Here is a 25,352-nt window from a genome sequence, read left to right on the forward strand (position 1 = left end):
GACTTGCTGTTCTTCTATGTGTTGTATTAGTGTGAACTCGAACTGAAAATTAAAGCAGCGAGCAGCATTGATCGGGCCCTCACATCTTCACGCACATCGAGGGTTCTGGCAGGACTCTGGGTGATGCGGTCGTGCATTTCTGTGACCATCAAACACTGCATGCACGAGTTAAACAATATTTCCTCTGTCGACTAATGGTGTAGCCGGGTCATTTTGCCAGGTCTTAAGCCTCGCATGTTTTGGGTGTACCTCCGAATACAATCATAACTGTAAGCCTGTAAAAATAGACAAAAACTGAATGTGTGTGAACGTGCTTCAGTGTTAGTAACATCACAGACTGTCAAAGTAAATGCAGGTCGTTTGTTTGTGCAGGTAGCTCTGACAATCACTGCTGAGTGACTCAAAGCTGGAAGAGTCGAGGAGAAATAGGAGAATGTATTGTTCATGTGGAAAAAAAAAATCTTTTTATAAAGAAATAAGTTTAAGCCAAACGGTGAGCCAATGTAGAATAATCTAACATATAAATTAGGCTGGGTTCAGTTTGATTTTATTAAACGAACTTCACGTTGTAACAGAAACCTTTACACAGAAAGCTCTCATAGATTCATGTTCATGATTTAAACATAAAGATAATGCAGCAACATTTTGACCAAAACTCATTTTAATTCAACCTGTTCAAGCCGAGAGAGACGCTCATAAACACATCGTAATAAAAAGAGGATCTGTGTGAGCTCACACACACACACACACACACACTTCTACAGGAACTCAGCTGATTTCCTGTAAATGAAGAGGGGCGGAGCTACAGTGATCATGTGATCCAGATACATGAGAACAGGAAGAGAACCCTGATGTGTTCATCAGGAAGTTCAGACTCCATTTTGAGTCACAGAGCAGAAGGAGAGAAGCTGAAGGCTGAGGCAGCGTGAGTGTTGATCCAACATGTGATTGTTTTACTGTCAAAGTGTGTGTGTGTGTGTGTGTGTGTGTGTGTGTGTGTGTGTGTGTGTGTGTGTGTGTGTGTGTGTGTGTGTGTTCCTGTTCTGAGCTCAGTCAGTAGGCTGGTTCTAGATCAGCTGCTTCTCTCCTGTAAAGTAGACGAGAGCAGCAGGAGACGTTGAACAAACTCTGCAGTGAAGTCGGACTGTTTTCATCCGCCTTCAAAGAATAAACAGGAAGTCAAAGAAACAGTTACTTCCTGTTAGGTCTGTAGGCTACTTGTAGTTTGCAGACCTCGTTGGGATTTATTTAAATGTGCGTGTATCTGCATTGTGTGCTGTTTTTAGATTAAACCTTCATTGCACAACATGAGACTAAATATTACAATTACACAGAAAAACAGGATTTTCTACTAAAAGTGGTGTTTGTTGTCAAATCTAAGAGCCAATCAGCTCTTTGATCTTACGACAGCCAGGTACTTCCCATCATGCATTGGGGTCATGCAGTCGGTGAAAAGTAACTGCGGCGCCTCATCCTCGTGAGGTTACCCAGCATGCATTGTGATTGATTCTGATCAGGACTGACTCATCTCCAACGAGCCTAACGTTACTGTTTTACTCTCAGACTGACTTCAGATCAGAAGATGAGGAGGAAGGAGGAGGAAGAGGAGGAAGAGGAGGACGGAGCAGAGTCTCTAGTCTCCGGCTGTCTGTCTATGAAGAGTGATCGGTCCAAAAGTCTTATTCTAGTCTTCAGTAAAGAACCTGGACCCTCAGACACACAGTAAGAGAACTTCTACTAACTCATTCATAGGAGTCATTTTCAGTTCCTGTACCTCTGACAGTGTTCTCTGTAGATTTAGAGGTTTTGAGTTGAGTTTGAGGTTCTTCCTCTTAGTAGCAGTGACAGCTGTCAGTCACCTAGAAAAGCTGTGATGTAATCTAAGAGGACTACTACAAACTTTAAAAGCTTCTAAATATCTGCAGTAACAGTAGTTTGTGTATTCAGATCTACTTGAATGTCTTTGTTGTTATCAAAGATTCATTCTGAATAAAATCATCTTGATGTTTGCAGAGTTCAGTCCAGACAGAGAGCAGAGTCTCCAGGATCCATCTGTCTGTCTATGAAGAGTGATCGGTCCAAAGATCCTCCTCCAGACTTCAGTAGTGAACCTGGACCCTCAGACACACAGTAAGAGACTGTTTTTACTGTGAGCTGACCTGATGAAGATGATGCATTGAGGATGAAGACTAAATGTTCTGCTCAAAGATTTATATTATATTTTCATGAGATGAAGCTCAAAGGTTCACTTCCTACAGATTCAGAGCTTTCAGTGTGAAGCTTTAAATCTTTAGTAAGTGGACCTTTGAGTTCAGACTCTCTCCTCCAGATGTTGATCCTGAAGGTCTAGAACAAACATCATGAGCAGAACTGATGTAAAAGTTCTCTGCTGACAAAAACCAGACAGGAAATGGTCAACTGTACATTTGGAGCTCTTCTGTTTTCATCACGTTTGAATTGATCCTTCATTTGATAGTTGACAGTAGAAAGTGACAGAAAACAGACATGAAGAAGGAAAGTGTGTGGACTTGAACCTGAGACTCCACTGTTACATGCTGTGTGTTAGACTGTTGGTCCACCACAACATGTAGACCTCTTCTGACCTCAGTTCAAACACAACCAACTCAAGCTGAGCTGATCACAGACACTGTGACACAGTAAAGGACATGATCAGCTCTCTTTAATGGAGGACTTTTACTGTGAAGGAGCTGCAGGAAGTGTTGAGTTAGTTCTAAACAAACTACAGACAGATCACTAAATGTTTCATCAGACAGCCTGATAGGAAAAGCAGCTGATTAGAGTTCATGAAAGCAGGAGAGTTTCAATAAAAGAACATTTTCATGACAGACTGAACGCTGAATTCAAAGAGAAAAGTAACACTTTAACTGTTCTCTGTGAACATCTGAGCTTCTACACACTTTAGTCCACATCTGGATGTTTTTCATCAACAACCAACAAATCATTTTAGTTCTAAATAAATGTCTTTACAGAGAGAAGAAGAGGAGTCATGATTCTGAGGAGGAGCTGACGTCCAGATCCAGAACCAGAGCTGGACTGCAGACAGCCAGTGAGACCAGAAGTGTCCAAAGTAAGACTGTCCATTTCTCTGCTGATGTCTTCATGTCTGGAAACAGGACGTGTTGTTTTAATACAGAGACACTTGTTGGATTGAAGGATGTAAACACACAAAGGAAGAAGGTCTCATTGATTCATAGACGGTCCTAGTCTGTTTGTAGACGGAGCCGCGGTGTGTTTCAAAGAGCAGATCGATCCGGGCAATATAACCAACAGGCTCTGTGTGAGGAATATGAACTCAATGTGAGGATGAATGTATTTATAACAACTAAAACACAGACACACATCTTTGATCCACGTCGTTCATAACTGGACTTTTAACAGTCGCTCTATTAACTTTGTCTGTCGGCTACAGCTCAACAAAACAGGAAATAAGAACAATCAACACATAGTTGATGTAATGTTCTCAATAACGGTCTCCTCCCTCAAACCAAAGCCACGTCTGTAGCTACACTGACTGGATCAACACTGTCTGTGCTGGTGACCAGAGAGAAAGCTCTCTGTGTTCACATCTCACTACTTTAGTAGCTTCTAACTGAATCTAACTGAAAGTTACTTTCACTCACGTGTCCCCGTTTGTAGGTTCAGATATCAGCCTGATTTCATTGTTTACTGATTGTTTTAGTCAAATCAATATCATATCTTCTTTATATGTTCTCTCTGGTTTCTCTGTTTCAGGAGATAGTGGTCTGCAGGAGGTTTTAGATGAACATAAGATCAGTCTGAAGAACAGATGTGAACGTGTGACTGAAGGAAGTGATGAAACAGGAAGTGATGAAACAGGAAGTGGAACCCTCCTCAACAGGATCTACACTGAGCTCTACATCACAGAGGGACAGAGTGAAGAGGTTAATACCCAACATGAGGTCAGGCAGCTGGAGTCAGCTTCCAAGACGAAGACCCTCCATGACACTCCGATCAAGTGCCACGACATCTTCAAAGCCTCAGCTGACCAACAGAGACGCATCAGAGTCGTTCTGACGAACGGCGTCGCTGGAGTTGGAAAAACCTTCTCGGTGCAGAAGTTCACTCTGGACTGGGCCGAGGGTTTGGAGAACCAAGATGTCAGTCTGGTGGTTCTGCTTTCGTTCAGGGAGCTGAACTTGATCAAAGATGAGCAGTACAGTCTTCTCCAGCTGATCCGTGTTTTCCATCCAACATTACAGAAGGTCCCAGCAGAGAAGCTCTCTGTCTGTAAAGTTGTGTTCATCTTTGATGGTCTGGATGAAACCAGACTTTCATTGGATTTCATCAACAATGAGGTCGTGTCTGATGTCACACAGAAGGCATCGGTCAACGTGCTGCTGAAGAACCTCATCGAGGGGAAGCTGCTTCCCTCGGCTCTCGTCTGGATAACTTCCAGACCTGCAGCAGCCAATCAGATCCCTCCTTCACGTGTTGACAGGGTGACAGAAGTACGAGGCTTCACCGACCCCCAGAAGGACGAGTACTTCAGGAGGAGGTTCAGTGATGAAGAGCTGTCCAGCAGAATCATCTCACACATCAAGACATCCAGGAGCCTCCACATCATGTGTCTAATCCCAGTCTTCTGCTGGATCACTGCTACAGTTCTGGACCACATGTGGACTACAGACCAGAGAGGAGAACTGCCCAAGACCCTGACTGACATGTACTCACACTTCCTGCTGGTCCAGACAAAGAGGAAGAAGCAGAAGTACCATGAGGGACATGAGACGAGTCCTCAGGAGCTGACGGAGGCTGACAGGGAAGTTCTTCTGAAGCTGGGGAGGCTGGCGTTTGAACATCTGGAGAAAGGAAACATCATGTTCTACCAAGAAGACCTGGAGCAGTGTGGTCTTGATGTCACGGAGGCCTCGGTGTTCTCAGGAGTTTGTACAGAGATCTTCAAAAGAGAGAGCGTGATCTTCCAGAAAACAGTCTACTGCTTTGTTCATCTGAGTGTTCAAGAGTTTCTGGCTGCAGTCTACATGTTCCACTGTTTCACAAACAGGAAGACAGAGGTACTGGAGGACTTTATGGGGAAATACAAGTATTCATCTCTGGAGGACTTCCTGAAGAGAGCCATGGAGAAATCCCTTCAAAGTAAAAATGGCCACCTGGACCTGTTTGTCCGCTTCCTTCATGGCCTCTCTCTGGAGTCCAACCAGAGACTCTTAGGAGGCCTGCTGGGTCAGACAGACAACAGTCCATACACCATCCAGAGAGCCATCAACAACCTGAAGGAGATGAACAGTGATAAAATCTCTCCTGACAGAAGCATCAACATCTTCCACTGTCTGATGGAGATGAACGAGCTCTCAGTACATCAGGAGATCCAAGAGTTCCTGAAGTCAGAGAACAGATCAGAGAAGAAACTCTCAGAGTTCCACTGCTCAGCTCTGTCCTACATGCTGCAGATGTCAGAGGAGGTTCTGGATGAGTTGGACCTGAACACGTACAACACAACAGATGAGGGACGACGGAGACTGATTCCAGCTGTGAGGAACTGCAGAAAGGCTCAGTAAGTCCAGATGTGATTAACTTGATGAATCAGTGTAGATCAGTAGTTTAGTTCTTCTAATATAAACATTATGAAATTCATATTCTTAAAATAGTGTTCCAGTTGTTTAATACTAAATTATAATTCAGTTATATTTCATCACAGATGTTCTTGATGTTTGAAATGCTGCGAGTGAAAACATGTTTCAGTTTCAGTTGGTTTAGTTTTCACTGTGAAGTTAATGAACACAGTTATTCTATTTATTCCTCATGATTGTTATATTTAGGGCCCGAGCACCGACGTAGTCGGAGCGGAGGACCTATTGTTTTTCTAATGTTTATTATTATTAGGGCCCGAGCACCGACGTAGTCGGAGCGGAGGACCTATTGTAATCGTAATGTTTATTATTATTCCGCTTCTTCTTATTATTATTTTTCATGTTTCGTCGCAAAAAGGAGGTGCTTGGGATACTGGAATGTTTTCGAGATTTGGCACGCAAGCCAGAATTTGCGAAAATTGCAGTCTGATTGGGGTGTCCAGCTGCGTTATGAAATATTGGCTCGCTAGCGCCCCCTATTGAGTTGCCCCAACATTGGGTTTCACCTAGCTGTATGACATTTGGTAGGTATGTGGAACGTGATGGGGCGTACAAAAAATCCTCTTGGAATTTTTCACTAAACCAAACAGGAAGTTGGCCATTTTGAAGTGTATGACGTTTTTGGACCGTTTCAAGGCATCATACTTTAACGAACTCCTCCTAGAGATTCAACCCGATCGACTTCAGACTTGGTCAGTATGCTCTTGAGACCTTGGCAGTGAAATGTTACTCAAAGATCAAAAAGTTATCGAACTATGTATCCGTGGCGTGGCGTCAAAAAAACACCATTCGCCATGAAAAAGGAAGTTGTTGTAACTCGGCCGTACATTGTCTAATCTGCTCCAAATCTCTCATATGTCATATCATCCTGACTCAGAACACATCTATATAAAAATTTAGAATCATAGTAAGAGCGCCACCTAGTGGCAACTGGAAGTTGTACGTTTTGTACTTTGACATCCTGCTCCTCACAGATTAATCAGATCCCTCTCAAATATTGCCAGGAAAGCCTTAAGACCTTGATCATGCTTCATTGTGAAGATTGTAAGAAGTTGTCGAAGGGCGGCGATGTGGCGGCTCTGCGAATTTCGATCCTTCGCCATGAACGAATAAACTGATGTAACTTAACTCCACATCATCAGATCTTTACCAGATTTCACATGTTTGATTAGACTCCAGGCCTGAAGACATCTACAGGCCAATTTTTAATCATAGTCATAGCGCCACCTACTGGTAACAGTAAGTTAAAGACTTTATACTTTGCCTTGTTTCTCTTAGTAGGTAAATCAGATCAACATCAAACTACTTCCACACAAATGTAAGAAGTTCATAATGCCAGTTCATGAAGCTTTTGATGTTTCGTCAAACGCCGTTGCCGTGGCGACGCAGTCTTCGCCGTGAAAAACGAAGGTCATTTTGAAAGGCTAAAAAAGCTCAAAAGATAAGCAAACTCTGCAAATAGATTACAAGCCCAAAATGTAGTTATATAATATGCTTTTATTCATTCAGAGTGGCAAATCGGCTCAATAGCGCCCCCTACAACATTTCGACGAAGCAGCCCTCGCACTACGTTTCACATAGATTTACCAAATTTGGTGGGCACATGTATCACATGTGGACTTAAATAAAAGTCTCTTGGGACCATGCTCTAAACCCAACCGGAAGTCACCTATTTTCTATTTATTTTGAATTTCTAGTGTCGTTTTTGTCATTTCCAGGCGCTGCACTTTAACGAACTCCTCCGAGGGAAATAATCAAATCAACTTCAAAATTGGTCAGTACAATCTAAAGACCTTTGTGATGAAAAGTGACTCAAAGCTTGTTGTTTCGTGAAAAGCTGTTGCCGTGGCGACGCATTCTTCGCCATGAAAAATGAAGGTGTTTTTGAGGGGCTAAAAATGCTCAAAACATAACAAAACTTGTCAAACACATTTAAAATCATGAATGTAGTTATCTGATGTGACTTTAATGTGTCAGAGTGGCAAGTCGGCTCAATAGCGCCCCCTACAATATTTCGCCGATGCAGCCCTCGCAGTACGTCTCACCTAGATGTAGAAAAATTGGGAAGCAGGTGTATCTCATATAGACTTAAAAAAAGGTCTTAGGGCTCTAAGCTCTAAACCCCACCAGAAGTCAGCCATTTTGAATTTTGTATGAATTTCTAGTGTTGTTTTTTTCCATTTCCAGGTGCTGTACTACGAACTCCTCCTAGGGAATTAATCAGATCAGCTTAGATTTTGATCAGAACAATCTAAAGACCTTAGTGATTAAAAGTTACTAAAAGCTTGAGGTTTCATTGAACAACATGGACTTGGTGTGGCAGCCATTTTACATGGTTCGCAATCATCCATCAAGCTGTTGTAACTCGACTGTACTTTGTCAAAACTGTCCCAAACTTGACATGGTTGTTGACTGTCATGACTTTAGGACTTCTGCATTTCAATATTAACTCATAGTCATAGCGCCACCTACTGATAAGCACGGACGTAAGCAAGATTTTATAATTACAGCGGCCCAAACACTGAACTTATTAAAAGGGTTTGTGGGCACACCATGAGAAAAAGACTTCTCTGATCTAAATATGTGCAAACTAAGATGCTTGGAGAGCAAAAGTTAGATAACAGTAGGTTATCCAAACCATATCAGTCGACATTAGTATAAATGATCTGTCCAGAGCTTCTACACGAGAATCAGGTTAAATGTCACAATGAATGCTTCACAAAACAGTCTAAAGTTACAGAAGAGCTTAAAAAGAAAACAGTGTTAAATTAAAGTGTTCAAGTAAAAGCAAATGATACTACTGTTTTCTTAACTTTCATGTAAGTCCAAATAAAATCAGGACACTGCAGGGAGTTGAACCCCATCCCAGTAAACTGACAGTCTGTTATGTTACTAACCCTGAAGCGCATTCACGCACATTCATTTTCTTGATGATCTTAACAGGCTTTCATTTATGATTGTATTGGAGGTACCCTCAAAACATTTGAGGCTTAAGACCTGGCAACACGATCTTGCTACGCTGCTGGTCGACGCAGGAAATATCATCTAACTCATGCACGCAGTGTTTGATGGTCACAGAAATGCACGGCAGCGTCCTCCAGAGTCCTGCTAGTACCCTCGACGTGCGTGAATGTGCGAGGGCCCGGTCAATGCTGCTTGCAGCTTTAATTATTATTATTATTATTATTCTTCCGATTATTTTTCATGTTTCGTCGCAAAAAGGAGGTGCTTGGGATTCTGGCAACATTTTGAAATTTTGCACGCAAGCCAGAATTTGTGAAAATTGCAGTCTGATTGGGGTGTCCAGCTGCGTTATGAAATATTGGCTCGCTAGCGCCCCCTATTGAGTAGCCCCAACATTGGGTTTCACCTAGCTGTATGAAATTTGGTAGGTATGTGGAACGTGATGGGGCGTACAAAAAATCCTCTTGGAATTTTCCACTAAACCAAACAGGAAGTCGGCCATTTTGAAGTGTATGACGTTTTTGGACCGTTTCAAGGCATCATACTTTAACGAACTCCTCCTAGAGATTGAACCCGATCGACTTCAGACTTGGTCAGTATGCTCTTGAGACCTTGGCAGTGAAATGTTACTCAAAGATCAAAAAGTTATCGTACTATGTATCCGTGGCGTGGCGTCAAAAAAACACCATTCGCCATGAAAAAGGAAGTAGTTGTAACTCGGCCGTACATTGTCTAATCTGCTCCAAATCTCTCATATGTCATATCATCCCGACTCAGAACACATCTATATGAAAATTTTGAATCATAGTAAGAGCGCCACCTATTGGCAACTGGAAGTTGTACGTTTTGTACATTGACATCCTGCTCCTCACAGATTAATCAGATCCCTCTCAAATGTTGCCAGGAAAGCCTTAAGACCTTGATCATGCTTCATTGTGAAGATTGTAAGAAGTTGTCGAAGGGCGGCGACGTAGCGGCTCGGCGAATTTCGATCCTTCGCCATGAACGAATAAACTGATGTAACTCGACTCCACATCATCAGATCTTAACCAGATTTCACATGTTTGATTAGACTCCAGGCCTGAAGACATCTGCAGGCCAATTTTTAATCATAGTCATAGCGCCACCTACTGGTAACAGTAAGTTAAAGACTTTATACTTTGCCTTGTTTCTCTTAGTAGGTAAATCAGATCAACATCAAACTACTTCCACACAAATATAAGAAGTTCATAATGCCAGTTCATGAAGCTTTTGATGTTTCGTCAAACGCCGTTGCCGTGGCGACGCAGTCTTCGCCGTGAAAAACGAAGGTCGTTTTGAGAGGCTTAAAAAGCTCGAAACATAAGCAAACTCTGCACGCAGATTACAAGCCCAAAATGTAGTTATATAATATGATTTTATTCATTCAGAGTGGCAAATCGGCTCAATAGCGCCCCCTACAACATTTCGACGAAGCAGCCCTCGCACTACGTTTCACATAGACTTACACAATTTGGTGGGCACATGTATAACATGTGGACTTAAATAAAAGTCTCTTGGGACCATGCTCTAAACCCAACCGGAAGTCACCCATTTTGAATTTATTTTGAATTTCTAGTGTCGTTTTTGTCATTTCCAGGCGCTGCACTTTAACGAACTCCTCCTAGGGAAATAATCGAATCAACTTCAAAATTGGTCAGTACAATCTAAAGACCTTTGTGATGAAAAGTTACTCAAAGCTTGTAGTTTCGTGAAAAGCTGTTGCCATGGCAACGCATTCTTCGCCATGAAAATTGAAGGTGTTTTTGAGGGGCTAAAACTGCTCAAAACATAACAAAACTTGTCAAACACATTTAAAATCATGAATGTAGTTATCTGATGTGACTTTAATGTGTCAGAGTGGCAAGTCGGCTCAATAGCGCCCCCTACAATATTTCGCCGATGCAGCCCTCGCAGTACGTCTCACCTAGATGTATACAAATTGGGAAGCAGGTGTATCTCATATAGACTTAAAAAAAGGTCTTAGGGGTCTAAGCTCTAAACCCAACCAGAAGTCAGCCATTTTGAATTTTGTATGAATTTATAGCGTCGTTTGTGCAATTTCCAGGCGCTCTACTTTAACGAACTCCTCCTAGGGAATTAATCAGATCAACTTAGAATTTGGTCGGAACAATCTCAAGACCTTAGTTATTAAAAGTTACTAAAAGCTTTAGGTTTCATCAAACGACGTGGATTTGGTGTGGCAGCCATTTTACATGGTTCACCATCATCCATCAAGCTGTTGTAACTCTACTGTACTTTGTCAAAACTGTCCCAAACTTGACATGGTTGTTGACTGTCATGACTTTAGGACTTCTGCATGCCAATATTAACTCATAGTCATAGCGCCACCTACTGATAAGCACGGACGTAAGCAGGATTCTATAATTACAGCGGACCAAACACTGAACTTATTAAAAGGGTTTGTGGGCACACCATGAGAAAAAGACTTCTCTGATCTAAATATGTGCAAACTAAGATGCTTGGAGAGCAAAAGTTAGATAACAGTGGGTTTTCAAACCATGTCAGTCGACATTAGTATAAATGATCTGTCCAGAGCTTCTACTTGAGAATCAGGTTAAATGTCACAATGAATGCTTCACAAAACAGTCTAAAGTTACAGAAGAGCTTAAAAAGAAAACGGTGTTAAATTAAAGTGTTCAAGTAAAAGCAAATGATACTACTGTTTTCTTAACTTTCATGTAAGTCCAAATAAAATCAGAACACTGCAGGGAGTTGAACCCCATCCCAGTAAACTGACAGTCTGTTATGTTACTAACCCTGAAGCGCATTCACGCACATTCATTTTCTTGATGATCTTAACAGGCTTTCATTTATGATTGTATTGGAGGTACCCTCAACACATTTGAGGCTTAAGACCTGTCAACGCGATCTTGTTACGCTGCTGGTCGACGCAGGAAATATCATCTAACTCATGCACGCAGTGTTTGATGGTCACAGAAACGCACGGCAGCGTCCTCCAGAGTCCTGCCAGTACCCTCGACGTGCGTGAATGTGCGAGGGCCCGGTCAATGCTGCTTGCAGCTTTAATTCTTATTATTATTTTTGGTGTTTCCTCGTAAAAAGGAGGTGCTTGGGATAATGGCAGAAATTTGAAATTTTGCATGCAAGCCAGAATTTGTGAAAATTGCAGTCTGATTGGGTTGACCAGCTGCGTTATGAAATATTGGCTCGCTAGCGCCCCCTATTGAGTAGCCCCAACATTGGGTTTCACCTAGCTGTATGAAATTTGGTAGGTATGTGGAACGTGATGGGGCGTACAAAAAATCCTCTTGGAATTTTTCACTAAACCAAACAGGAAGTCGGCCATTTTGAAGTGTATGACGTTTTTGGACCGTTTCAAGGCATCATACTTTAACGAACTCCTCCTAGAGATTGAACCCGATCGACTTCAGACTTGGTCAGTATGCTCTTGAGACCTTGGCAGTGAAATGTTACTCAAAGATCAAAAAGTTATCGTACTATGTATCCGTGGCGTGGCGTTAAAAAAACACCATTCGCCATGAAAAAGGAAGTTGTTGTAACTCGGCCGTACATTGTCTAATCTGCTCCAAATCTCTCATATGTCATATCATCCTGACTCAGAGCACATCTATATGAAAATTTTGAATCATAGTAAGAGCGCCACCTATTGGCAACTGGAAGTTGTACGTTTTGTACTTTGACATCCTGCTCCTCACAGATTAATCAGATCCCTCTCAAATGTTGCCAGGTAAGCCTTAAGACCTTGATCATGCTTCATTGTGAAGATTGTAAGAAGTTGTCGAAGGGCGGCGACGTGGCGGCTCGGCGAATTTCGATCCTTCGCCATGAACGAATAAACTGATGTAACTTGACTCCACATCATCAGATCTTTACCAGGTTTCACATGTTTGATTAGACTCCAGGCCTGAAGACATCTGCAGGCCAATTTTTAATCATAGTCATAGCGCCACCTACTGGTAACAGTAAGTTAAAGTCTTTATACTTTGCCTTGTTTCTCTTAGTAGGTAAATCAGATCAACATCAAACTACTTCCACACAAATATAAGAAGTTCATAATGCCAGTTCATGAAGCTTTTGATGTTTCGTCAAACGCCGTTGCCGTGGCAACGCAGTCTTCGCCGTGAAAAACGAAGCTCATTTTGAGAGGCTAAAAAACCTCGAAACATAAGCAAACTCTGTACGCAGATTACAATCCCAAAATGTAGTTATATAATATGCTTTTATTCGTTCAGAGTGGCAAATCGGCTCAATAGCGCCCCCTACAACATTTCGCCGAAGCAGCCCTCGCACTACGTTTCACATAGATTTACAAAATTTGGTGGGCACATGTATCACATGTGGACTTAAATAAAAGTCTCTTGGGACCATGCTCTAAACCCAACCGGAAGTCACCCATTTTGAATTAATTTTGAATTTCTAGTGTCGTTTTTGTCATTTCCATGCGCTGCACTTTAACGAACTCCTCCTAGGGAAATAATCGAATCAACTTCAAAATTGGTCAGTACAATCTAAAGACCTTTGTGATGAAAAGTTACTCAAAGCTTGTTGTTTCGTGAAAAGCTGTTGCCGTAGCGACGCATTCTTCGCCATGAAAAATGAAGGTGTTTTTGAGTGGCTAAAAATGCTCAAAACATAACAAAACTTGTCAAACACATTTACAATCCTGAATGTAGTTATCTGATATGACTTTAATGTTTCAGAGTGACAAGTCGGCTCGATAGCGCCCCCTACAATATTTCGCCGATGCAGCCCTCGCAGTACGTCTCACCTAGATGTATATCAATTGGGAAGTAGGTGTATCACATATAGACTTAAAAAAAGGTCTTAGGGCTCTAAGCTCTAAACCCCACCAGAAGTCAGCCATTTTTAATTTTGTATGAATTTATAGCGTCGTTTGTGCAATTTCCAGGCGCTCTACTTTAACGAACTCCTCCTAGGGAATTAATCAGATCAACTTAGAATTTGATTGGAACAATCTCAAGACCTTAGTGATTAAAAGTTACTAAAAGCTTTAGGTTTCATCAAACGACGTGGATTTGGTGTGGCAGCCATTTTACATGGTTCACCATCATCCATCAAGCTGTTGTAACTCTACTGTACTTTGTCAAAACTGTCCCAAACTTGACATGGTTGTTGACTGTCATGACTTTAGGACTTCTGCATGCCAATATTAACTCATAGTCATAGCGCCACCTACTGATAAGCACGGACGTAATCAGGATTCTATAATTACAGCGGACCAAACACTGAACTTATTAAAAGGGTTTGTGGGCACACCATGAGAAAAAGACTTCTCTGATCTAAATATGTGCAAACTAAGATGCTTGGAGAGCAAAAGTTAGATAACAGTAGGTTATCCAAACCATATCAGTCGACATTAGTATAAATGATCTGTCCGGAGCGTCTACACGAGAATCAGGTTAAATGTCACAATGAATGCTTCACAAAACAGTCTAAAGTTACAGAAAAGCTTAAAAAGAAAACGGTGTTAAATTAAAGTGTTCAAGTAAAAGCAAATGATACTACTGTTTTCTTAACTTTCATGTAAGTCCAAATAAAATCAGGACACTGCAGGGAGTTGAACCCCATCCCAGTAAAGTGACAGTCTGTTATGTTACTAACCCTGAAGCGCATTCACGCACATTCATTTTCTTGATGATCTTAACAGGCTTTCATTTATGATTGTATTGGAGGTACCCTCAACACATTTGAGGCTTAAGACCTGTCAACGCGATCTTGTTACGCTGCTGGTCGACGCAGGAAATATCATCTAACTCATGCACGCAGTGTTTGATGGTCAAAGAAACGCACGGCAGCGTCCTCCAGAGTCCTGCCAGTACCCTCGACGTGCGTGAATGTGCGAGGGCCCGGTCAATGCTGCTTGCAGCTTTAATTTATATTGATATCATTCTTCCTCTATTTATCTTCCTTTGGGTGATGGAGGCGACATGCAAACCTGGTGAAACAAATGAAGGACTTTAGAGGTTGTGTTTGAGCTTTCATCACAACATGTAGCAGTATTTTACAGTCATCACTTCATGTACTTTAGTTATTATTACATCAGGAGCTTCTACAAGGTGTCTGACATCATCACACTTACAGGTAACACCTGATTATTTTAACACGATGCTGAAGAGTTTAAATACCATCTGTATCAGGCCACGCCCCCTTCTTAAAGATAGGACCAGAAAACAACAACAAACCAACTTGAGTTCAGGGTTCTACCTCAGACTGTTTACATACATTTACATGAATTGACTTTTAATTTGTATTAATATAGAAACTTCAATAAAGTCAGATGTGAGGTCCTAAAGTATGTGAATGAAGTTCGTATGACAGCATGAAGTAGCCAATGAGAGCACAGGAGGACACATGTTAGACTCCTTCACAGCCAGTGGGCTGTAATGATGGTAGCAGTGAGGCCAGAAAAGAGTCCACATGTTTTCATACGTTGCTGGTTTCCTCCTCAAACTATTCAACATCTTTTCAGGTCAACTGCAGGATGTTGATTCTTTTATCCGTTGCCTCCATGAAGGAGTTCAGATTTCTACTTTAGTAGAATTCACCTTTACCCAGCTGAGGAATAAGAAGTATTGTTATTGTGGTTCACATGAAGTCCTTGTATGTCTCCTAAGATCCAGACCCTGTAGGGTCAGATGGAATGTGATGTACTTCTACTTCAGAGGACAACATTGTAGTTCTACATTTACCTGACAGAGAAATGTTAAATGTTGAAGATTCACATTTGACTCACAAAATATATAAGAATTAAAATATGAATCATTATTATTTATTAAACTATCCAGCATCATGTAAGCTCCACCTTTAACAGACGTTAACAATAATCTTAATATTATTATTAATGTCATATTATTCTGTATTTTGATACTTTGGCAACATTGTTTTTTAACTTTCATTCCAATAAAGCCACTTTGACTTTAGTTTAAAAATATGATTTATCTTTATCTTTCTCTCTTTACTTCAAGTAAACATTTTAATACATTACTTTTACTGAACAGTATTAATAGTTCTACTACTAATAAGAAACTGTTTTACATAATAAACATGTTTGAGTTCTTCTTCTTCTTCTTCTGCCAAAACCAACATTCCCAGTTAGAGAAAGACTGAAAAATAACTCAACAGCGTTTTCCTGAAGGCCTCAAATCACTAAATCTACCCAGAAAAACACACCCAGGTCTGTTCCTCACCGTCAGAAACATCAGAGAAATTCTTTCATCAGTTACTTTAGAGCATGGATTTAATGAGGGGCAGTAAAGTTATTATATATATATATATATATATATATATATCTGTATATCTGTCGTTTATGTCTTTAAAACACTTTTTTTAAAGTTCTGTGTAGATAAAGGATGTTTTTATCATTAATATAATTATTTAAATTGAGTCTGTAACTGTTGCTGATCAAGTTGAATGCTGTAACAGTGATTTAGTAGCACAAGAAGAGAAAAGTCATCACATCAGAGAACTGATTCAGTGATGTCAGTTACACATCAATATATATCTGAGGTTTAGCGTTAGCATTAGCCACATTAGCCTCCATAAACTGCTTCATACGAGACAAAGACTGTCGCTGTAAAACTCCAGAGTGTTGAACCGAGAAATGTTGCATTTTATTGTTCATGAATTCAACTTTTCATTTTAAAGTTTCATTATTTACATCGTCCTGTTTTTAAATCATTTAATTTGTTCTTTTACTCAGAAATAAACTCTTTTATAAAGATCTTATGAACAGCATGTTATGTGTTTAATGCTGATTCACTGAAACATATTTCTGATGACATCATGTTGAAAGTAATGCAGCCTCTTTGGTTTAATTGTGTTGAATATGTTCATTTAATCACATACAGGTCTAATAATATCAAGTAATGTGTCTCAGTCCTGTAACATTGCTCAGCTGTCTCTGGATGTGTTGGAGGTGAACCTGACAGCAGCAGGGAGCTCTAGTTGTTAAACTGCTTCTCTAATGAAGAAGGCTTCATGCTGACTTTGTGGAGACAGACATGGGATCAGATCACACTGACAGACTGGACATTATGGAAGCCTCAATGTAACCACACTTTGTCTCCCTTCATCTGCACATTAAAGAGAAACAAAGATTAAAAGTCTGCAGGGAGGAGAGAGAGTGATGAGAGTTATTGTTTCATGTGAAACACAGTGAGATGAGATTAGCTGAACCACTGATGTGAAGAGCTAATGTTCATCAAAACAGGAAGCAGGAAGTAAATATTAAATGTCCTCTTTCATAATAATATGTTGTAATATTTGTGTCATTACAGACTTACTGGCTGTGAACTCTCAGAGACTCACGTTGAAGTTGTGGCCTCAGCTCTGAAGTCCAACCCCTCCCATCTGAGAGAGCTGGAGCTGAGTTACAACGACCTGCAGGATTCAGGAGTGAAGCCGCTGTTTGCTGGACTGGAGAGTCCACACTGTCGACTGGAGACTCTGAGGTCAGTTCACTGACTGAAAGGTTTCAGGATTTGCCTGAAAACAAAAGCTGAATATTTGTTAGAGTGACAGAAAGTAGAGAAAAGAAGTGATTGACAGGAGAGTGTTTAGCTTCCACAGACTCTCATTGTGGTCCATCAGTCAGTGAAGGTGATGTCAGTCCTGATGAGGCTGTAGAGCAGGGTGTTCAATTAAAATACCAAAAGGTCCAGATTGAGAAAATCTCCTCAGGCAAAGGCCCAGAACATTACAATGCACTATTGCACTATTTAGAAGCGTAGTAGTAGTAACGTCTCTGTGTCAACAACTGTCAAATAAAATAAAGAAAATACACATCAATTATATTTGAACAATTATTATTCTTTTAACTGGATGAATTATAAATAATACATAGAAATACATCAATAAATGGTTTTCTCATTTCAAGTAAAATAATGTCTGGATTAAAGAATAACTGACAGAAAGCTTTCGAAAAATGTGCATCTTAAAATAAAGTAATTCATTTTAGAAAAGTGAATTTCACTGAATTGTCCTGCAGCTTTAAATTCAGTTCATTCAGGTTGAAGTGATGTCAATCAGAAATCAATATTATATTTTTCTTATATTCTAAAAAGATACATTAGTGAGCATGGACTTCATCTGTGGTCTTTAAACCACTTGTTTCAGCTCTATTGTCTCTGGTCACATCATTGGACAGTGAACTCATGTGTTCGGATTCTGATCTCAGGTTTATTTTCTGTGACTTCATTTCAGATGTGAGATGGTACGTTTGCTCCAAAGAGTTGTTCTTTGTCTCGTAGTATCGCTTCATTCACCGCTTTGAATAATCGTTGTGGTCTCTGAACATGTGAGACAAACTGATTTTAAACTGCCCGTGTGGAGAATTAACCTCTCGTGTCTATTCTTGGTTATAGACTCTGGTCTCGCTGACCACTCTCCTCTATTTGGAGAACGTCATGTGAAATAGCTGCTGAGACTCACGTAATTGTCGTATTCTTCTTTCTCTTTCCTCGTCTCCCCCCCTGTGTCACGGTGTGTGAACATCTGACTCGAGTCAGTAAACTTGTCAGAATACTCTTATCTGATTGGCTGAGCTGCATCACGTGATGTGATTTACAACGCATTGGTCGGCGTGTTTCCTGCACCGCTGAACAAATACCGTAAAGGCTGAAAAAGGTGCGCCGGTTAAAATAAAGCGCTCCGTCAAAATAGAATCGGTTTTAGGTCCTGGGTCCGGATACAACGGCGTCTGGGTCCGGATCCGGACCGCGGCCCGCCTGTTAGTGACCCCTGCTGTAGAGTGTGTGAGGGAGATGAAGGAGGAGGATGAAGATCTGATGACAGCAGATACAAACTCTGTGTAAACAGAGAGAGACTTGAATGCAAAGCTGAATGAAGGTGAAGTTGTGAACTGTGGTGATCTTCATGATATCAGAAGCTGATGAGGCTGCTACAGAGACAACCACACAGCTGCTGTGGTGAGATTAAAGCAGAGCTCAGAGTAATAAGCAGCAGCCTAACACAGGCCCACACGTCTCCACAGAGCAGGCTTTGAGAACACAAGTCTCTGTTGTCATTACGAGAACAAGATGTCAGCTGAGACCAGTCATAGTGGAAGTGGCTCTTCAACAAGTGATGATGATGAATGACATCATCAAACTGTAGATGTTTAAGGTTCTAACTTGTTTCCAGGTTCTTGTTGACAGCAGGTCTAACTGTGGTTCTGTTTTCATGTTTTGTCTCTTTATCTGAAGACACAGACCTTTAGGTTGCAACAACAAACACATGTTGTTCTTAAAGGGCCGGTTCATATTGGTTCAGGTCTTTCTCAACACAACACTCACGTGTCCAAACGTCCATTGAAGAGTTCTTGGTGTCTGTAATCTGTCCACACTGTCTGTGATGTTCAGGACTAAATCCACAGTCTAGTTCTGTAGAAATGACTTGTAAAGTTGATCTCAACTAATCTGAGGCTTCACATGTATCAAGTCAGTCTGTTGTGTTTGACAGTGGCTGTATTTGAAACCTCACACTATACGAGCAGTTTGTGCTGATTTGACCAAAATGTTGCATGTAGCATGTAGCATGTAGCATGCTAACAAAAGCTAAATCTACAGTGTGACAGTTTCATCACTAAATTCACTAATGAGAACTTTTGAGGAGAGAAATCAACTTCGTAGATTTTAAATATTGTCAGTTAAATTGATGGTGAATCCACATGTACACGCAATGTACTGTGTACACATGTGTACAGTACATGTACTGTGTACGGTGTACATGTACTGTGTACTACCTTCCTCAGCAGTACGTAGCAGGCGGGTTGAACTCAGTGTTTCCTTGTTGAGCTCAGTGGAGGAAGAGGAACTCAAAGAGGGAATCTGCTCCTCAATAGTCTGTAACTTTGGTTCGTCTGACTCAGACTGCTGAAGCTTCATATTAGTTTCAGCTGAACTTGTGAAGTGATTTCTTCAGTGTAGTTGTGTTATGAAGGGACCACTTCACACTCAGTCTGACAGGAGGAATGATTACTGCCACCAAGAACTCTGGTGATGGACAGATGACATGAAGACACACCTGAACACATGTGGACCTCTCCTGTTGAACACATGAAGCTACTAAGCTACCAGATACACAAAGAAGAAGCTCATGGAACCAATGAAGTCATGAACCGTCTTTGAGTCCAACAGGTCTGATCTGATCTTGATCCTCTAGTTGCAGACCTGACTGAGACCAGCAGCATGGTGTTCATCTGTGTTGACATCAATAGGTGATGAATGTTGTGGTGACATTTGGATGATGTGTGTAGAAGGCTGACATGATGATGATCCACAATAACACAACGACAAAGAGAAAAGCTCATTGATGAGGACAGAGTCATGTTGAGCTACACATTTACAACATGAACACATCTGATTGGATTATAAATGGATTCTTATCTTCATCATTTATTCTTTATTCAGGTTGGAGAGCTGCAGGTTGTCAGAGATCAGCTGTTCTTCTCTGGCCTCAGCTCTGAAGTCCAACCCCTCCTCCCATCTGAGAGAACTGGATCTGAGTGACAACTACCTGAAGGATTCAGGAGTGAAGCTGCTGTGTGATCTTGTGGAGAGTCCACACTGTAGACTGGAGACTCTGAGGTCAGTTCACTAATTTATGAAAAAACACAACTTACATCCATAAAGTTGGAAATTAGTTTTTATTCATATTTTCATATTTCTTGAACTAATTTTATTCTGCAGTGACAAAAGAATGTTCTCTTAAAGAACCTGTAGAACATGTCCACTGTTAGTTGTTAAAGTAAATGAATGTTTCTAGTTGTTGGTCAATGGTCACATCTGTAGACAGAAGATCCTCTGAACTAATACTTGTTTTATATTGATGACGTTTACTTGATGAATAGAAATATTTCTTTTGGTTTCTGTTCATTTAAATGTGTTTTCACAAATAATATCTGAACACACACACACACACACACACACACACACACACACACACACACACACACACACACATAGAGATCGAGTCATATTTCATAAAACAGCTGTTTAAAGGATCAATATAGTCTTGATCCTCTAGTTGCAGACCTGACTGAGACCAGCAGCATGGTGTTCATCTGTGTTGACATCAATAGGTGATGAATGTTGTGGTGACATTTGGATGATGTGTGTAGAAGGCTGACATGATGATGATCCACAATAACACAACGACAAAGAGAAAAGCTCATTGATGAGGACAGAGTCATGTTGAGCTACACATTTACAACATGAACACATCTGATTGGATTATAAATGGATTCATATCTTCATCATTTATTCTTTATTCAGGTTGATGTACTGCAGTTTGTCAGAGATCAGCTGTTCTTCTCTGGCCTCAGCTCTGAAGTCCAACCCCTCCTCCCATCTGAGAGAACTGGATCTGAGTGACAACTACCTGAAGGATTCAGGAGTGAAGCTGCTGTGTGATCTTGTGGAGAGTCCACACTGTAGACTGGAGACTCTGGGGTCAGTTCACTAATTTATGAAAAAACACAACTTACATCCATAAAGTTGGAAATTAGTTTTTATTCATATTTTCATGTTTCTTGAACTAATTTTATTCTGCAGTGACAAAAGAATGTTCTCTTCAAGAACCTGTAGAACATGTCCACTGTTAGTTGTTAAAGTCAATGAATGTTTCTAGTTGTTGGTCAATGGTCACATCTGTAGACAGAAGATCCTCTGAACTAATACTTGTTTTATATTGATGACGTTTACTTGATGAAGAGAAATATTTCTTTTGGTTTCTGTTCATTTAAATGTGTTTTCACAAATAATATCTGAACACACACACACACACACACAGACACACACACACACACACACACACAGACACACACACACACACACACACACACACACACACACACACACACACACACACACACACACACACACACACACACACGCACAGATCTCGTCATATATCTTAAAGCAGCTGTTTAAAGGATCAATATAGTCTTGATCCTCTAGTTCCAGGTCCCCGGTCCTCGTACGTGGCTAACTGAGTTAGCCGGATAATGTTCCGCATGAGATTACATAAGTCAGGCTTTTCGGTTCCTCGAAGCAAGTTTGGCAAAATCACCATAGCAACACATCCATAAGCTTGAACCTGCTCCAGAGCAGGCTAACTTCAGTTAGCTGGATTAGCTCAGCTCCTCAGAGATCCATCGATGAAGGAGGATATTAGTCAGATCAGCGTTTTATAGGGAGAGAGTTCTTCCACATCGCCAACATCCGTAATCACATCACGATGACTTCCTGTTCCAGCGCTATCCATTCTGCCGACGAGGAATTCTTTATTTACAGACTTGTGGAGCAGACATTGAACACCACACGCTGCAGCCTCGCTGTGGAGCGATGCTTCATGTTGAACAGCGTCGGTGATGAGAGAACATCGGGGAAGCCGCTGCACGCCGTGCTGTTCATCACGTTTATCTGGTGCTGAAGAAGCTCATGATGTGTTCATGACGTCACCATGGCAACATGTTGCACTGATCACCATGCTGAGTCATGTGTGTGTGTGTGTGTGTGGACTTGCTCCCGTGTCCTCTTGATGTCTGGTTGAACTACATGATGGTGTAAAGCATCATAATGATGTGACGGTGTTATTAGTGCAGCATAGAGATCATTACTGATGAACATGATGAAGAACAGAGACAATCACACATTCATTTACTGCTGATTATGAATAATACACCCACACACAGATTCACACACCTTCAGACTCCTAGATCTATATGTAATCTACACATACATGTACACACACACACACACACACAGAGATCGAGTCATATTTCATAAAACAGCTGTTTAAAGGATCATTATAGTCTTGATCCTCTAGTTGCAGACCTGACTGAGACCAGCAGCATGGTGTTCATCTGTGTTGACATCAATAGGTGATGAATGTTGTGGTGACATTTGGATGATGTGTGTAGAAGGCTGACATGATGATGATCCACAATAACACAACGACAAAGAGAAAAGCTCATTGATGAGGACAGAGTCATGTTGAGCTACACATTTACAACATGAACACATCTGATTGGATTATAAATGGATTCTTATCTTCTTCATTTATTCTTTATTCAGGTTGATGTACTGCAGGTTGTCAGAGATCAGCTGTTCTTCTGTGGCCTCAGCTCTGAAGTCCAACCCCTCCTCCCATCTGAGATACCTGGATCTGAGTGTAAACGACCTGCAGGATTCAGATGTGAAGCTGCTGTGTGATCTTGTGGAGAGTCCACACTGTAGACTGGAGACTCTGAGGTCAGTAGAGGGTTGGACTCAGTCCATGCTGGTTCCAGCAGTATTGAACTAAACACTGATCCAGTATTTCCTGTAAACCTCCAACCTTCTCAGTGAAGCTGTGAGAGGAGAACGCTGACAGGCTTCAGGATTGGACAGAAAGTCAGCCAATCAGACGAGCCAGAAGCTTGTTGTGATCATGTGTTTGAGTTGATGTGAAGACGACTGTTGTTGTTGTGTTCAAGTCTGCAGGAAATACCGCTGTTCATCAGCTGACAGCATCTCAACACGTATAGAGACAGTGGTCCTCATCCATCAATCTGATCTGATCTGTTCTCTCTCATTGGAATATTTCAAAGAGATGAGACGTTCAAATGTCAGTGAGACTGTGGTTTTTATCAGCTTTGAACCCATCATTGCAGTGAGCAGTGAACACCTCTCTGTTTCTGCAGTCGTGATGCGTTCAGGACCCTCAGCTCTTTATCTCCACTGTGTACTTGAGTGAAATGTGCAGAGTGAACAGACTTGATGTCCAAAGTGTCTGCAGGTGTGTGAGCTTGGAGCTCAGTGTGTTCACTCCAATACGTTAAGATGAGAGCTGAAAGGACTGAAGTCCTGCTGCTCTTTCTACTGGATGAGCTGCATCACTGACTGACAGCTGATGAAGGGAGTCTCTGCAAACACTCGTTCATCTCTTCTTCTTCTTCTCTCCTCAGATGGAAGTGATCTCACTCTGACTGAGTCCACCATCATCTCTGTGATCCTCTGGATCTGATCAGAGGATCATCAGAGGATCTGGACTCCTCCAGTCCTGCTGCTCCTCACTGCACCTGGACCTGGATTTAGTTTAGTCCTTTGGTTCCTTCATGTGTTGTGACCCTAAAGTGTCTCTGCTGATGAGTTGTGTTCATGACAACATGACAGTAGATGAACACATGTAAATGATGTTTCTGCTTTGCTTCCTGTTGCAGCTCCTCCCTGTGGAACGATGGAGTTCTGCACTTTATTTACTCATATTTCTCAGTAACAGTGAGAGTTGATGTCACATGTATGAAGTTACCTTATTACCACCAATACCAGCCTTTTCTCATGTTATAACAGACTCAGATTAGCTTGTAACAAACAGGAAGAGAAGATAAAACCTGAACCTGAACTCAATAAATACATCAAAATATCTTTTATTTTCATGTTTTCATTCCGTCTTCACATCATGTTCATCGTAGTTTGTTCTTTGTACTTTAGTGAGATGAAATATAAAGAGAGATAAATATGATGAGTAGAGTCATTTTCTCATAGACTTCTATACAACCAGAGGAGTCGCCCCCTGGTGGACATTAGAGAGAATGCAGCTTTAACACGCGTAGCTTTGGCTTCACTTAACCCTTACATCCTGTTTATATTTAATGCCTTCACAGTCTGGTTCGGGTCAATTTTGACCCAGACCAAGAATTCCCTCATAGTAAGTGTCTATACCAAATGTTAAACTACAGATCTATTTAGAATGTCTAAATAGCCTATGTCTCATTAATACATGTGTTATTAATCCTTAATAAATGTTTTAGAGAGCAGTGTATTATTTAATATTTACAACATTCGTTTTTGGAGAAAAACCTCTCCTATCACACATTATCATGTCCTGTTTTACACAAGACATAATAACATAAAAGCCATCATGACTTAATTATATTTGACTGAATTTGAAAATGGCATGAACATTCTGGAACTGTTGGAATTATAATATAACCATGTTTAATCATGTCCCCACTGCTATATCATAAGACATCATAATTATCAATATTAATTCAACATTTACCACTTAGAACACAAAACATTACATAATAAAATTATGATAAACTAGTCAATAATCAGTCAGTAATCAGAGTTTTCTTCCACGTTGTCTTGCTGCTCTGACTCATCCTCCAAATCACCATCAACCTCCTCATGTTGAGGAACAGATCAACACTCAATAGCTGCCATGATGTCAGTGAGACGCTGCTCAGGTAACTTTATAGTGTTATGAACCTGAGTCGTGGGAACACAGACAGTTCTGGTGACGGTGTCGAGGTCCCCCTGAACTCTGTTCATAAAGAAAACACACTGACGTGGCCTGAACAGTTTCAAGATTCCCTAAAAACACCATCTTCCTTGATTTGACCCACACTAGTAGATCTACAATCCATCTCAATAGATACGGGTCAAATTTGACCCAGAACAGCCTCAGTGTACACAAATGTGTAGCACCTGTTCAAAAGTATATCATTTCAAAATATTTTCATTTTGGTGTATTTTGGGTCACTTTAGGAAAAGTCATCACATTTCAGGCTAAAAGACGTTTAGAGTATTTTTACTGCTGTCAAATGTCAAAACGGGTCAAATCCCAACAGTGTGTCAGGGAGAACCGGAGGTCGTCTTCTGGTCCAAGTAACTTTTCTTCAAACTTACAGTTGTAGTTGAAAGGTTTATCACAGTAACGTGTAGT

General features: G+C 40.9%; 1 protein-coding gene across 3 annotated transcripts; it reads left to right on the forward strand.

Annotated features, from left to right (window-relative positions):
• The first annotated feature begins 854 nt into the window (after window positions 1–854).
• LOC306712542 (NLR family CARD domain-containing protein 3-like) lies at window positions 855–24,049 on the forward strand. 3 transcript variants are annotated; one of them, XM_079181859.1, is made up of 10 exons: window positions 855–925; window positions 1,564–1,722; window positions 2,014–2,130; window positions 2,991–3,088; window positions 3,754–5,557; window positions 16,919–17,092; window positions 20,051–20,227; window positions 20,915–21,091; window positions 22,718–22,894; window positions 23,590–24,049. In XM_079181859.1, exons 2-10 carry the CDS (start codon window positions 1,583–1,585, stop codon window positions 23,597–23,599), a joined length of 2,874 nt encoding a protein of 957 aa, XP_079037985.1. In that variant the 5' UTR covers window positions 855–925; window positions 1,564–1,582; the 3' UTR covers window positions 23,600–24,049. The 3 variants fall into 3 exon arrangements, with proteins under 3 accessions (XP_079037985.1, XP_079037986.1, XP_079037987.1); XM_079181860.1 differs by lacking the exon at window positions 20,051–20,227; XM_079181861.1 differs by lacking the exons at window positions 20,915–21,091; window positions 22,718–22,894.
• The last annotated feature ends 1,303 nt before the right edge of the window (window positions 24,050–25,352 follow it).

The sequence above is a fragment of the Pholis gunnellus genome, assembly GCF_910591455.1.
Source record: "Pholis gunnellus genome assembly, chromosome: 20".
In the NCBI taxonomy this organism is placed as follows: Eukaryota; Metazoa; Chordata; class Actinopteri; order Perciformes; family Pholidae; genus Pholis; species Pholis gunnellus.

Coding starts and splice junctions, on each gene's coding strand:
- LOC306712542 (XM_079181859.1), top strand. CDS start 1,583: ATGAGGAGGAAGGAGGAGGAAGAGGAGGAAGAGGAGGACGGAGCAGAG. Junction 17,093..20,050: donor TGTCGACTGGAGACTCTGAG/GTCAGTTCACTG, acceptor TTCTTTATTCAG/GTTGGAGAGCTGCAGGTTGT. Junction 21,092..22,717: donor TGTAGACTGGAGACTCTGGG/GTCAGTTCACTA, acceptor TTCTTTATTCAG/GTTGATGTACTGCAGGTTGT.